This window comes from Drosophila virilis, chromosome 3 (assembly GCF_030788295.1).
Source record: "Drosophila virilis strain 15010-1051.87 chromosome 3, Dvir_AGI_RSII-ME, whole genome shotgun sequence".
In the NCBI taxonomy this organism is placed as follows: domain Eukaryota; kingdom Metazoa; phylum Arthropoda; class Insecta; order Diptera; family Drosophilidae; genus Drosophila; species Drosophila virilis.
Window position 1 is genome coordinate 20,153,050 of NC_091545.1, and position 13,404 is coordinate 20,166,453.

Consider the following 13,404-nt stretch of genomic DNA (forward strand, 5'->3'; position numbering starts at 1 on the left):
CCCAAGATTCGTATATAGACATGGGTCAAAATTTACAACCCTGCCAACTCGGGCAAATCTCATCCGATTTTTACGAGGGCGGGCTTTTTCTTCATGGTTCATGGAACTTTATAGAATTGTATAGCACTTATATATTATAGAGAAACGGAGGGAAAATGCGTTTTTGTAGGCAAAACGATACGATATTCTCACCAAACTCTGAAATTATGAGTTCTCTTTTCTCATATATGTAATAAATATAGGCTTTCTTTGTTTCTTGGGAGCTACGTTTTTAAAAAATCCCTCTGATAAATGAGAATATTTCAAATTGTAAGTTTCTAGCTTATAAAGATCAACGAGATGACGCGATCACACAGACAACTAGACAGATGGACATCGTAATGACGTGCCAGTTTATATATTAAAGCAGAAGTTTATATACTAAAGAAGATATATACTCGGCGATGCAAATACAACGGTAATGTAAAAGAGCTGGACATCCCATGATTGCAACGCAATATATAAATTACCGAGTGCCAGAATACTAAATCATGTATAATACTTTAATTTCGTTACCCAGCGTTCGCTGGTTAAAAATATTGATACCTAGTAACCAATTTTGAATTCGACATATATTTCTCCGAAAAAGTTCATAAAAATGTTGAGAATGATTTACTAACCTGAGCTGTATCATCTGGATAAATGACTTTCGACAAATAAGTGTGATGGTTTGGTACATCTTTTAGAAGGCCTAAAATAAAAACAAACAATTATTGCAATAATCAATATATTATATTAAAAATACAAAACAATATGTATTCATGTGTATCCCCTAGTCACGGAAAAATCTCTATCTCTCATGGCTTATTTTATACAAATAGCTGAGACAAGGGATGAGATTTGCCCACATTAAATACAATAGCATTATAATTCTTTCAAACTTTCTATATATCTTACCTATTAAAACTTAAGTATTATCTACATTTTAAGCAGTTTGTAATTATGTAGTATTATAGCTGGCAGAAGGGCCAAAGCCGTCTGGTTTACAACAAAATATATTACATTTTGTGCCACGCACTTATGAGCAATCAATAGATAGGATAGTAGCCCGAAAATTTGGCCTTACCATAGCGGTACAAACTCTGAATAAACTATCTGAAACCTGTTGATTTATCTATCTAGCAAATTTCTTGAACACATTTATTACCAAGTGACCGAACTAAAAATAATTTGTTTCATCATCTGTCACGCTCTCAGCATTTTGTATAAGTAATACTGGAATATCAAACCTGTTTGCTCCACACCAGGGTGCTGGATGTTGTTCCATTGCTGCTGAAGACGCTGTGAGTATGTTTTTATTCTATTCGTGTACTCTTGATGTTCCAATGTGTGAGAATCCAGCGCACCAACGTTAATCATGTTACTAAAGTGCATTATAATGAAATATTAAAACAGATTTGCAAACATATTTGCGTTGCACGTACATTGCAGTATTTTGCACCAATCTGGACAACGCATTTTGGTCGTCTTTCTTTGGCAGCGACTGAGAACAATCATTGCTCAAATCAGCAGAGTTGCTTCGTCGCAAAGCTGGACTTTGATTGACAGAGTCTGCCAGAAGATGAGTCCTTTCACTGGGTTCGATGCCCTAAAAGAACGAATTTACTTATATCTGATCATACAACTTTAAACATATATGATCTTACTTGGTTGCCTAGGTCGTCTGTACAGTGCCAACAACTACAAATAGAGGCTAAACATTCCAAAATTGAACGAACGTAATCCATATTACCGCTGTTATTGTTAAGAATTTTCAGTGATGGAAAAAAGTATCAAGTTATCAGTAGGGACACTCCCAAATAATTAATGATGTGGTTGCCCATAATCACTAATCTATGACTTGCACGAGCAGGGTTGCCCATAAACCAAATTGTGCGGCAAAACCTTGGCCGTCAATATATAAAACATAGTAAAATATGTGAATTATAATAAAGTATATTTATAATTCTACTAAAATTTGGCGTTACATTATTTGTACATAAGAAGTTTTTTGTCTGATTAACAGTTCCCAAAGGTCTTGTAATATCCATGAACATCAATTTACGCTTCTAATGGCACTGCGCACAGTTATCGATAAATCTTAATGTTTTGTTTTGAAAGACAATATTAAGATTATTTTAAAAACAAATATGGATAATATAGAAATTTATTGTGGACAATGGTTAGCCTCAAGGGGATGACAAAAACAGCACAAAAAATGCGGGAAAGTGCCTGCTATTTTCAATGTGGAACGATTATTGCATATATATCGAGTACTTAAAAACACCGGATGGTATCGAGTACCTATAATCAAAACAACGACCATGTTCTAAAAATCAATGGATTTTCATACTAAAAAACAACAGAAATGAAGTTAATCAATAACACAAAATAATAAAAAACGCACTTATTGCGCATGCAATTAATTCTTATTTATGAAAATAAGGTTCTGAACTTACGTTCTCCATTCGTCAGAGGCAAGGCATCCCTCCCGCCAATAAAGCCTCGACTAACTTAAGAAATAACATAAAATAATTAATATGGTGTTTGTTCTGATGTAAGAGCATATTCGCATGCATAGAAAAAACTAAATTCCTAATATAAAAAGCTTATTTTGCAACAGATTCTGGGTGCTGATATGGCTGCTGGGTATTGCCGCAACTATTTTCTTTTGCCTACGTCAATGGATTCAACGCTACAAAAAAAAGTTGCACTGCCCTGAGTCGGAAAATAGATTGCATGTTGGCATATTTCATCCATACTGTAACGCCGGCGGCGGAGGGGAGCGCGTTTTGTGGTGTGCAGTGAGGGCCTTGCAGGTACAAGTTGCTTATATTACATTAGAACATCATCCGCCAATATTAAGAGAACTTTGTTTTGTTTTAGAACAAGTACGATAACATCAAGATAGTTATTTACACAGGAGATATTGACGCAACGCCCAGTTCAATTCTGCAGAAAGCAAAAAATGTATTTAACATCGCACTCGAAGTCGAACACATATCATTTGTATACTTAAAGCAACGGCATTGGATTGAGGCGGGAAAGTATCCACACTTTACTTTGCTGGGACAAAGTTTGGGTTCAATTGCTTTAGGCCTAGAGGCTGTCTGCAAATTTCCACCAGATATCTTTATTGATACCATGGGATATGCGTACACGTACCCCGTCTTTCGTTACCTGGCGGGCAGCAGAATAGCCTGCTATGTTCATTATCCCCTGATAAGCACAGACATGCTTAAGAAGGTTCAATATCGCCAATCATCTTTCAACAACAAGGCATATGTTGCGCGTAATCCCTTTTTAACGTGGATAAAGCTTAACTATTACCGCCTGCTTTCAAAGGTAAGTTCATTTTTATAAGTCGCTGACGCTTGCGTTGATATCGGCTTCGATTCATTGGTTGGTTTCTGGTGTTGCTGACGTGTGCTAGTGAGGTAGGCGTAGATAAGAATATATTTCGGCCTGCTGGTGGCTCTCCACGTGACATTGTGTTGAAGCATAGACAATGATATTAAATTATCAGTCCTCGGGTATACAAACTCTGTGAGTTTCTTGGTCATCCAGAACACGGGGAACCCAGACGAATTAATGGGGGGAGTGCTGCTTTAGAAGACGAATGACCACAGTGCTAGTTAAAAATGAGAAATACGATTCCTATTATAAGATCTCAAATACTGAAAATAGCATAGTGCAGCTAGTAAACGCCGGGACGGACATGGCATTAATAACTCGGCTATTGATCCCATTCTGGGGTCGTAGATGTCTCCTGTGCGTTATGGATTGATTTGATATAACTATACCGCATATATAATGAGAATATTAATATGAATTAACTATTGATGTTGATAACAGACCACACAATATATATTTTCATTTTTTTCTTTTTAGACATACAAGTGGGTTAGTTGCTGTTCAGAAACCATTTTGGTGAATTCAACATGGACTGAGAATCATATCGTAGATTTGCTGAATGTTCCATTAAAAACTCATCGTGTGTATCCGCCATGTGACATAGAACATCTTAAGAGTCTTGAGCACATAGAAAACAATGAAGAAATTCTAATCGTCTCTGTAGGGCAGTTTCGCCCCGAAAAAAATCATCCTTTACAATTGCAAGTTCTGTATGAGTTGAGGACGCTGCTGGCCAGAGATGAAGCACTGTGGAATCGAATTAAACTTGTTATAGTGGGATCATGCCGACATGAAGATGATTATGAGAGACTGCATAACATGGAGGATCTCGCAAAACATTTGTCTCTGGAGAATTCAGTTGAGTTCAAGGTTAATGTTAAATATGACGAGCTCCTAAACATTTACAAACGTGCCAAAATTGGCATACACACTATGTATAATGAGCACTTTGGCATTGGAATCGTTGAATGTATGGCAGCCGGTGTAATAATGATTGCTCATAGGTCTGGTGGCCCTTTGCTTGATATTATTGAGACTTCTGAAGGCTGTCAAAATGGGTATCTTGCAACGGAAGCGGTTGAATATGCAGCTAGCATATTGAATATAATACTTAACTCTGCAGAGACAAATCAAAATATTGTTTATGCGGCGAGGTGCGTACTGTGGCATTTAATAGTGCAAGCTTAAACGCTAAACCCTTTTATACATTTCAGGTCCTCTGTTGAGAGATTCTCTGAAAAGGAATTCGACGACCAGTTTCTACGGGCGATTTCGCCAGTTTTTGTATAAGTTACTGAATAACCGATATGCTGACCGAGAATAAAAAAAGTATACTTCATTGGAAACCAATCTCGTCATTTTGCGAACATTCTAACTAAATTTGTTCTTCTAATGAGGTTTGTGCTTTTTAAATAGTTGAAAGACCTATTGCTTATTAATATGAATTAATTATAGGCTATGTAGTAAGACTAATTATATTTGTCCCTGTTATGTATGTATACATAAGCCAAATCTAAACTAAAACTTGTAAGCGTGCTCTAGCCGATAGTAACTGACTTGGAGATACACTGACAAACTTATTAACATAAACAAAATTACTACACATACAAGACCCAAGCTGCGATCTTTAGACAGCGACGTATATTTCGTTGAAAGTATTTTATACATAACTACAGCTTCTTCCGATTATTTATGAGCTAGATAATTCGGTTGTCCGATGTCGATGCAGGCATACGACTAGACAAGAAGAGAGTAGAGCGCATAACTTGGTGAAGATATTGTAAAAGCAACAAGTTTTTGAAATTGTAGATCAATATTAGATAATAAATAACAAAAATTACAGCACTAGATTTATGCGTGACACATTTTGCCACAAAATGAAAGTAACTTCTGTAAGAGTATTAAAACTTCAATCGACAGTTTCCTCCTTACCGTTAGATGAATACTCCCAACTGGGTAAACACGTACTTACATCATAACGGGTAACTACTGAAGGAAAAAACACCATGTCACAAAATGGCACATTTTTGCCGTAAAACTAATCAAGCAACCAGCAAATTTCTCTCTTTCCAGCTTTTCCGAGGACTTAAGCCCACAACCATCAGCTTGGGCTTAATTACTAAGCCACATAATCCCATAGCGTCAGCTAGTTAATAAATACTTAATCACCTACGTTTACGTTGGTAACTAGTCAGTCAACTTGTCAGTCATGACAAACAGATTTATACGACTTAATGGCAAATTATTAAACAAGTTAAGCTAAAGATATTGTAGTCTTAAAACAATTAAGTATGCCAAATTTATTGCCAGTTTTGTTTGAATAATTTTATGCTAAAACCTTCACTCCGTGACCATTGTACTTTGCGATGCATATTTTGTGCCGCTGTTCAATATCAGGTTTTTCGAAGCATCAAGTGAAAGTGATTAAGTAAAGAGAGTAAATATGACCAGCACAAAACAACAACGTTCACTTAATTCGGCAACCCGAATTCGAAATACAGTTATTTTTTATTGTAATAATATTCATCCAAAATGTCTGAGGACTGATCTTACAGGTAAACGTATTCCCTGATTAACTTTATACAAAATTATTTATTATATATCAATATACATATATTCGTATTTGAAAAGTAATTCGCGTATTGCACACTTGCAATAGTCCTTAAATTGTTTTAGTAAGTGTATAAAAAAGTTCGTTTTTAACATGTTAGACGAACACTCGAGAGTTGAGCAAGAAAAACGGCTGAGGATTGAAAACACAGCAAAAGAGTTACAACACTTGCTCAGTGCTGGTTGGTTTTTTTTTGATATCCCGAAGTTTGATTAGTTTGCATAGCATACAAAGTAAAGCCACAGTGCCCTTAAGATATTGAACAGCTTTATCAACAAACACTTTATTATCTTCGGAGCCCCAATTGTTTGGGTCATAAGCCGTATGGTAAGTGATTAAATAAATAAATAATTAAAATTCACATGTCAATATACTTGTTGTTTTTGTTTATTAATTGTAGACGAAGAAAATGGATGAAATGGAAACTAAAAACATTTTGGATGAGAAAGAGGAATCAAATATACAGAAGTTTTTTGATGGATCGAATATATTAATAACGGGAGGAACTGGATTTTTAGGAAAGAGTAAGTAAAACTTATTTTATTATATAATAACTCTTGTTAGTTAATTTGATATTTTGTTTAATTTATTGTCTGATTTCAGTTTTAATAAACAAATTGCTTACGTCCTGCCCAGGCATAAACATAATATATTTGCTTGTGCGTAGTAAAAAGAACAAAAGTGTAGATACCCGTGTGGATGAAATATTTGATGACCCGGTAAATATACAAGCTCGGAATTATAAGAGATTACCCTAATCAAACTGTTTTTTAGGTTTTTGAAATACTCAAAAGAAGTTCTACAAAGTATAGTTTTCACATCAAAGGCATTGCCGGCGACTGGTATTTGGACAAGTTACTCCAAGAAATTAAGTTCAATATTATATTATTTATTTTTTTTTGTTATGAATCCACAGCCTGAAACCTGCCTTGGGATTAAGTATCTATGATCGGAAAATGTTAGTAGAGAGTGTCAACATTGTGTTTCACATGGCTGCAACCGTGCGGTTTGATGAAAAACTTAAAACAGCTATTAAAATAAATGTTCATGGGGCATATGATATAATGACGCTGTGCAAGGAGATGAAATCTCTGAAAAGTGTTGTTCATGTATCAACGGCTTATACACACTGCCCTCAAAAAACAATTTTAGAGAAGTTATATCCAATCCAAAATGATGCTAAAAGCCTAATGTTAATGGCTGAGTGCATGCCCGATAAGCTGTTGGACCACATAACACCCATGTAAATAAATTCCTTAAACTAAAAAAACGCGAAAAATATCTAAAAAACATATATATATCTGTCGGGAACTATTCGCAGATTAAGCTTACTTTAAAGCATAGCTTCTAGTCTAGTACTTGAGAATATATTAATAATTGGTATATTTGCAGTTTATTGGGAAAGTGGCCAAATACGTACACTTTTACTAAAGCTGTAGCTGAGGATGTCATTAGAACTTGCAGCGAGCAAATTCCTGTTGGTGTATTTCGTCCTGGCATTGGTATGTTTTTAATCAATTGTGGATTTGAATGCGAAACAAAACATATACATGTAGTTTTCCATTTTTGTTTACAGTGATTTCAACCTACCAGGATCCAGTTTGCGGGTGGATAGACAACTTTTATGGTCCAACTGGAGTAATAGCTGGCGCTGGCACTGGGGTAATGCTTTATTATATTTTAATTTGATTTTCAGATATTAATTGCGTAAATGTTGTCTATATACATTTAACAGCTGCTGCGGACTTTACGCTGTAACCCAAAAGCAGTTGCAAATATGGTTCCAGTCGACTTATGCGTGAACAGCATGATAGCTGCTTCCTGGGATATATATGAGAGACACAAGTAAGGTGTCGATTTATGACAGTCTTAATTATACATACGAACTCCTTTTAACGTTTATCAGTTGCCGTTCTACAAAGTCATCCGGCAGTATACCCGTTTACAACTTTTGTACAACCAGCGAAAATCAGCTAACCTGGGGCGAATTCACAGCCAAAACCACAAAGTACGGACTAATGTATCCAACTCTGACAGCGATTTGGTATCTATGCTATTCAAATACAACTAACCGGGTAGCCCATATGATATCAATTTGTTTTCTGCATTACTTGCCTGCACTTCTCATCGATATTCTATGTTTGTGCCTTGGAAAGAAACCACGGTAAGAAACCAAAAAATATATAATGTTTTTGTTGGGGTGCTGTTCCTATGCCAAATGATTTATCCTGTCGAAGCTAACAGCTAACGAAGAAAACAGGTCTTTAGTCAAGAGTATCCGACTAAGAGATAGACTGTACTCTGATTCAACCTAAAGAAATATAATAATTTTTTTTGTGGATTTGAATCGGTAACTTCTCGGTTTCAGCTGTGCATCGGGTCGAATTATGTTTCTTCTAGAGTTTCTTCAAAGTAGCTCTCATGCTTGTTAAATCTGATCTATAATTGTAAAAAATAATTAATGGTTATTACAATAATCTTATTTACAGGCTACTTAATACGTATAAAAAGATACACAAGTTCATGAATGTAATTGCTTACTTTTCAATGCGGGACTGGGACTTTCGTATTGATAATGTTGAAGACCTTTGGAACCGTATGACAAATATTGATAAGCAAATATTTTTCTTTGATATGAAGCAGTTAGATTGGGATTTTTTTCTTCAACAATATTTTCGTGGAATCCGAAGGTATTTATTAAAGGACCCATTGGAAACCATTCCAAAAGCATTGATTAAATGGAATCGGTAAGTCAAATTTCTAATAAAAATTAAATACGACTAAGCACTAACCCTTTTTATTGACAGCTTGTACTGGCAGCATCAATGTCTTAAAGCTATAATTTATGTTATAATCTTTTATATATTTTGGTTTTTTTTGAAATGTCTATTTGGCGTTCTTTTAGCTTAGATTCTCTGTCTACAAACAAAATTTTTTGTTTTTCATTTTTATCAATTACTTAATCCAAGCTGGATCGAAGATGTCTGGATGTCGGATTCAACAACAACACGGTTGTTAAAATATCTATTAAGTTTTATAAGCGTATGTTTTTAAAAGGATTTTAAATGGGAATAAATTGGAATATTCGTATGCTGAGATTTTTCCTTGGATTAGGAACCACACTGCCCGGACTCCTACAGGCCCATTGGCCCTTCTGCACCTTTTATCATCTGCTGGCCGTGAACGCTTTTGACATCGCACTAAACAATTTGGATTCCGAGGACGTCATAATACGGTTTGGAAGGCTCTGCATTATGAATTCCTTCATGCCGCTGTTTTTTTGGATGTTCGCCAGACTTTCGACCCCGTCTGGCATGGGGGTCTATTTTAAAGGCTAGCGGCTTCAACCTTTGTGATGTGGGGCATCTTTTTACTTAAAGCGCTAAGGATGTTGAAGAATGGCGTTGATGGTGGTGGTCTTCATTTTCAGTGATAGAAAACCTCCTTGAAAGCCGGAGGACGACCCCGAGTCATATCGGCCGCATCTTCTGTCTACGTTATCGAAGATCTGGAAAATCCATGACAAGGCACCTTTATTCAGCCAACCAATTCGGCTTTTGCGCTGGCCTCGAAACCATGGAGCAGCTTTACAAGATGGTTAACCACGGCCTGAAAACATTTCACAAAAAATCGTCATGTTCTATGTGGCGTATCTGGACTGCCGGCAAAACTGAAAAGCCGATTGAAGTCGGCCTACTTTACCCTGATTCGGTCATTATTGGAGGGTCATTGTTTCAGGGTTAAAGTAAGGGCAGGAGGGAGCAGTCCCCACCCTCTACATTATCCGGTAGAATACCAACACTCCGGGCGTCCATGCCCTCGGACTGTCTTGGCGCTTTCTGCTAATGACTTCATATGCCGACGAAGTCTGCTCCATGGCTAGCGCTAGGTCCCCAGTTGTTGGTCCTGGTCCTCCTCAGCAACTGGACTCGATGCTGGAATCTCGAAAAACAGTGTGCTTCACATTTAGACGAGAAGTGCCGATAGCTCCTAGGCTAAGCGGACTAACCTACTCCACGAAGACTTAAAGATCCCTTGTTCGAAGAACAAATTCAAAACCACATTACCATCGGCTAGCCGCACTCGCCGGCTTGGCAACCTTTAAGGGGCCCCTCTTATCAGGAGATTGAGAAAGATAACTTTTACACAGATATTCCCACCTAACATCAAGAAACACGCCCATATGCTCACCTACCCTCAGGCTGGCCACCTGTTAGCTGAATTGGAAAATATATGTAAGTCGCATTCCATTCTAAATCAATCAAGTTTCTATATTATTTGAAAGCCCATGACTTTGTGTAACCAACTATACATTTTTGGAGAATTCCAATATAGTCCACAGTTTTATTGCCTCCCAAAAAGTATGCAGTGAATTGTCCGAATAAGTTCCGTATTTATTGCCTAAGAATTTGAAAAAGATTAAACAATAATCTTAAAAATAACCCCTTTGGGGTAGAAAAAGAACCACGACTGATCCGATTGGCTTGACCCCAGTATAGCATAGATAGATTCTGTTATAGATTTAAAATGTTCCCATAAAATATAATATGTCGAGTCGGTACACTACAAGTCTATCGAAAACATCGATGGGCTCACTATAGATAGTTTTACAGTTCTACTAGAGGTAGGTTTTTGCAAAGCTACAAAGCGCAGCTTGGTGGGTATAAATGTATAAGAGTAGTCGGACTCCGATTTTCGGAGCTATGCATTGAATATCGTACGTAAGAGGGTATTGATCAAATTTTTTGACTTCGCCGATTTTTTCGATTTTTTCTTTGATTAAATTTTATTAACAAATATTTAGACTGTTTTAAAAACATATTTTATTTCTTTGTATAATTTTAAAATATTTAAAAAGTAGATTACTTAAAAAATAAAACCCGGATATTTGTATTTAAAGTGTTGTAAAACCCTTGGTGACTTTTGACGGAAACACGTTGATTCACTTTTCTAATTCAAAGAAATCATAATACATAATAAGTGTGTACATATGCATTTAATATGTACTTTAAAATTACGGTTTTACAAATTTCCAATAATTTACACTAAACTAAATACATTTACAATAATTTAGTACTTATTAGAATAGATATTGTACCTAAATTTGTATTAAAAGTTTTCTTTTTTTTTTTTAAATACGAGTTGCTCTTGCGTTGCAGTATAGTCTATCATTTTTTATCGTTGTCAAGTTTACTTTTATCCAGAGATGAAGATACCATTCCGCCCCCATTCGAAGGGTACAATTTTTCCAAATAATTCAGTGATTCATTTAGAAATGTCTGTAAAGGGTTAAACATTAGCATATGATATTAAATCGTATTTCATTTATACTATAATCGAGTTTAATATTATCAAACGATCAGAATATATTACTTAAAATCTTTTAAAAAGTATCTCTCACATACCCAATATGTTTTTTACATTGGTTTTCTTTCTATGTAAACAGAATTTAAAATATGTTTACCTGAAAAGCATGCAGCACGGCTATTATTGCAGGAGAACCGAATCCGTGCGTTATTAAGGAAAAGTGTGTTAAATGTCGCTGCATTGAGGGCTCCAGCAAATGCTGTGATCTTGTCCCAAAGTGAGTGGTTCGATCTTGACTCAATATTTGCATCAACTCTTTTGTAATCTGGAAGAAACAAGTATTAAGAAATAGATAAGTTCAGCATTTTGGTTGATCTTTTGAGGCGTTTTTAGATAGGCTAGCATCTTGTAGCCTAAACAGGATAGGACGAAGAGCTATATATATATATATATATATATATATATATATATATATATATTTATTTGATATTGATTTTCAAAATCTGTGAGCAAAGTCTTGAGAAGTCGACTTCGTAATTAATTAGGTTGGGTTGGAGAACACTTACTTGTTGTGAGTGAAGTATAATTTCTTTCCGCCGATAGGAATCCTGGGGCTCTGTTTGATGCCGCACAATATATTCTGCCAATTGTCTAGCTGGGAACTCAGTTTCACAAACGAAGTGAAAGTCTTTGGCCAAGTGCGTTGCTTCTCCCTCGACTAAAGATGTGAGCAGTGTCACGTTTGCTGCTTTTCGCCGTCCGGCCGGCAGGTTCAGGCCGATCTTCTCGAGCTTTTCCCTTAAGAGTCGGCCACCATTTTTGCTCTTTGCCCTAGTTTGATAGAAATTTATTTATTTGAAATGCAATGTCAAACATAAATATCAGCTGCCTTACCTTCTTAGTACGCCACCGAGTAGAGATGCGTTCAGGCATTCGGGCGGCGACAATCTCCGCTGGACTTCGGCAATTGTTACCTTGTATTTCGATGTGCTTGACAGAAGACTGAGTCGACCCGGAACTGCACAGAACACTTCGCTGGGCGATCCGGAGCCTATGTTTCCAGCCTCCTTCCCACTTTTCATGCCTGTAAAAAAAATCATTTTACAGCAAGCATTAATTTGGGGCGAACGTTGTGTTTTACATTCAGCAAAGGTATAGAAAATATTGTTCTTTGTGTAAATATGTTTTGCAATTGAAAAGTGTGAACTCAGCGTGTAAGGATCATTTTACAATAATCCTGCCAATTAGAGGAGCCAGCTTCAATTTCATCGCACACACACACACGCAATATTCATCCGGCTCAGGGGTTGATCAGCATTGTTATTTACACATGTTTGTGTTACCGCCCCATACACTCCGCCTATTTTTCACATTTAACAAACAGTAGGTTCTCTTGTGTTTGAAGTTAAAATAAACATGCAACATGCGAAATAGATGCATATAAAACTATTCCCCGTCGAGTCAGGCGGAATGTGGTCTGCGAAAGACTGGGACTCTTTTTTGCTGCGGGTAACTTTGTCGCCAAACGTAGATTGTATTAGAGGGTTATCTGGTAAGGAATTTAAATATAATTGATAAGCTTTATCAATCGAGTCAAGTCTGCAAATTAGTTGCATTACATGCGAGGCTCACATTGATCTACTCCCCAATTTCTGCAAAGGAAATTAGTCTTCGAAGTCGTGGACAAAATCCTTCCTTTAAGACTCTTTGACTTGATATTAATTAATCCATTTCGAATACATCCAGGATCGATTTTTACCATTTTAACAAATCGATATTCGTTTCAGACTCACATCTCTGATCCCAGCTTTTTGTTAGGAACATATTTTTCAAATGCAGTCAACGCTCCTCTTTAATCGACATTTTATTCGTAATTATGATTTCATGGCGATTGGACAACAATTACAGAAGTTATTCAAGAATGAATAATGGAGGTTGGCTAAGGGAGAAGCCCAGCCTCTGCCTAAGGGGCGCAGCATGAACCATACGTATGTGTGGCTGTGTGTGTCAGTGTGTGAGTGTGTGTGTGTGTTACGACAGCATAGCTGAGCACA

General features: G+C 36.5%; 4 protein-coding genes across 12 annotated transcripts in view; 2 read left to right on the forward strand and 2 right to left on the reverse strand.

The window, feature by feature from the left end:
* Nucleotides 1-1,844, reverse strand: part of Lamtor1 (Late endosomal/lysosomal adaptor, MAPK and MTOR activator 1) — a 31,625-nt gene extending 29,781 nt beyond the window's left edge. Inside the window, exons 1-4 of the mRNA XM_002047980.4 lie at nt 1,686-1,844; nt 1,464-1,627; nt 1,269-1,402; nt 660-730 (exon numbers count right to left, since the gene is read on the reverse strand). Of these exons, the coding sequence (XP_002048016.2) occupies nt 660-730; nt 1,269-1,402; nt 1,464-1,627; nt 1,686-1,766 (450 nt within the window). The 5' untranslated portion in view covers nt 1,767-1,844. The remainder of the gene's footprint in view (nt 1-659; nt 731-1,268; nt 1,403-1,463; nt 1,628-1,685) is intronic.
* Nucleotides 1,845-2,315: 471 nt separating this feature from the next.
* Nucleotides 2,316-4,778, forward strand: Alg11 (ALG11 alpha-1,2-mannosyltransferase). Of its 3 annotated transcripts, none has more exons than XM_070207897.1 (5): nt 2,319-2,575; nt 2,627-2,837; nt 2,905-3,363; nt 3,910-4,586; nt 4,647-4,778. In XM_070207897.1, the coding sequence occupies exons 1-5, from the start codon at nt 2,559-2,561 to the stop codon at nt 4,720-4,722; spliced, it is 1,440 nt and encodes a 479-aa protein (XP_070063998.1). In that variant the 5' UTR covers nt 2,319-2,558; the 3' UTR covers nt 4,723-4,778. The 3 variants fall into 3 exon arrangements, with proteins under 3 accessions (XP_070063999.1, XP_070063998.1, XP_002048017.1); XM_002047981.4 differs by having other exon boundaries at nt 2,320-2,575; nt 2,642-2,837; XM_070207898.1 differs by lacking the exon at nt 2,905-3,363 and having other exon boundaries at nt 2,316-2,575.
* Nucleotides 4,779-5,352: 574 nt separating this feature from the next.
* Nucleotides 5,353-9,133, forward strand: LOC6622808 (fatty acyl-CoA reductase wat). Of its 3 annotated transcripts, XM_032434502.2 has the most exons (12): nt 5,353-5,414; nt 5,506-6,370; nt 6,444-6,567; nt 6,647-6,762; nt 6,818-6,885; nt 6,960-7,286; nt 7,436-7,545; nt 7,620-7,705; nt 7,779-7,888; nt 7,950-8,207; nt 8,533-8,790; nt 8,851-9,133. In XM_032434502.2, exons 2-12 carry the CDS (start codon nt 6,368-6,370, stop codon nt 8,951-8,953), a joined length of 1,563 nt encoding a protein of 520 aa, XP_032290393.1. In that variant the 5' UTR covers nt 5,353-5,414; nt 5,506-6,367; the 3' UTR covers nt 8,954-9,133. The 3 variants fall into 3 exon arrangements, with proteins under 3 accessions (XP_032290393.1, XP_002048018.2, XP_070063997.1); XM_002047982.4 differs by having other exon boundaries at nt 5,353-6,370; XM_070207896.1 differs by having other exon boundaries at nt 5,353-6,370; nt 7,956-8,207.
* A 1,704-nt stretch (nt 9,134-10,837) lies between these two features.
* The window catches only part of TfAP-2 (transcription factor AP-2), a 35,902-nt gene continuing 33,335 nt past the window's right edge, over nt 10,838-13,404 (reverse strand). For 2 of the 5 annotated variants that reach the window (XM_032434504.2, XM_070207899.1), the window contains 4 exons: nt 12,245-12,434; nt 11,917-12,181; nt 11,508-11,675; nt 10,838-11,322 (listed from right to left, as the gene is read on the reverse strand). In XM_032434504.2, coding sequence (XP_032290395.1) covers nt 11,212-11,322; nt 11,508-11,675; nt 11,917-12,181; nt 12,245-12,434 — 734 coding nt within the window. In that variant the 3' untranslated portion in view covers nt 10,838-11,211. The remainder of the gene's footprint in view (nt 11,323-11,507; nt 11,676-11,916; nt 12,182-12,244; nt 12,435-13,404) is intronic. The other 3 variants (XM_032434503.2, XM_070207900.1, XM_002047983.4) reach the window with 3 other exon arrangements.

Coding starts and splice junctions, on each gene's coding strand:
- Alg11 (XM_070207897.1), top strand. Junction 2,838..2,904: donor GTGCAGTGAGGGCCTTGCAG/GTACAAGTTGCT, acceptor GTTTTGTTTTAG/AACAAGTACGATAACATCAA. Junction 3,364..3,909: donor ATTACCGCCTGCTTTCAAAG/GTAAGTTCATTT, acceptor TTTTCTTTTTAG/ACATACAAGTGGGTTAGTTG.
- LOC6622808 (XM_002047982.4), top strand. Junction 7,546..7,619: donor TGTATTTCGTCCTGGCATTG/GTATGTTTTTAA, acceptor TTTTGTTTACAG/TGATTTCAACCTACCAGGAT. Junction 8,208..8,532: donor TGCCTTGGAAAGAAACCACG/GTAAGAAACCAA, acceptor TCTTATTTACAG/GCTACTTAATACGTATAAAA.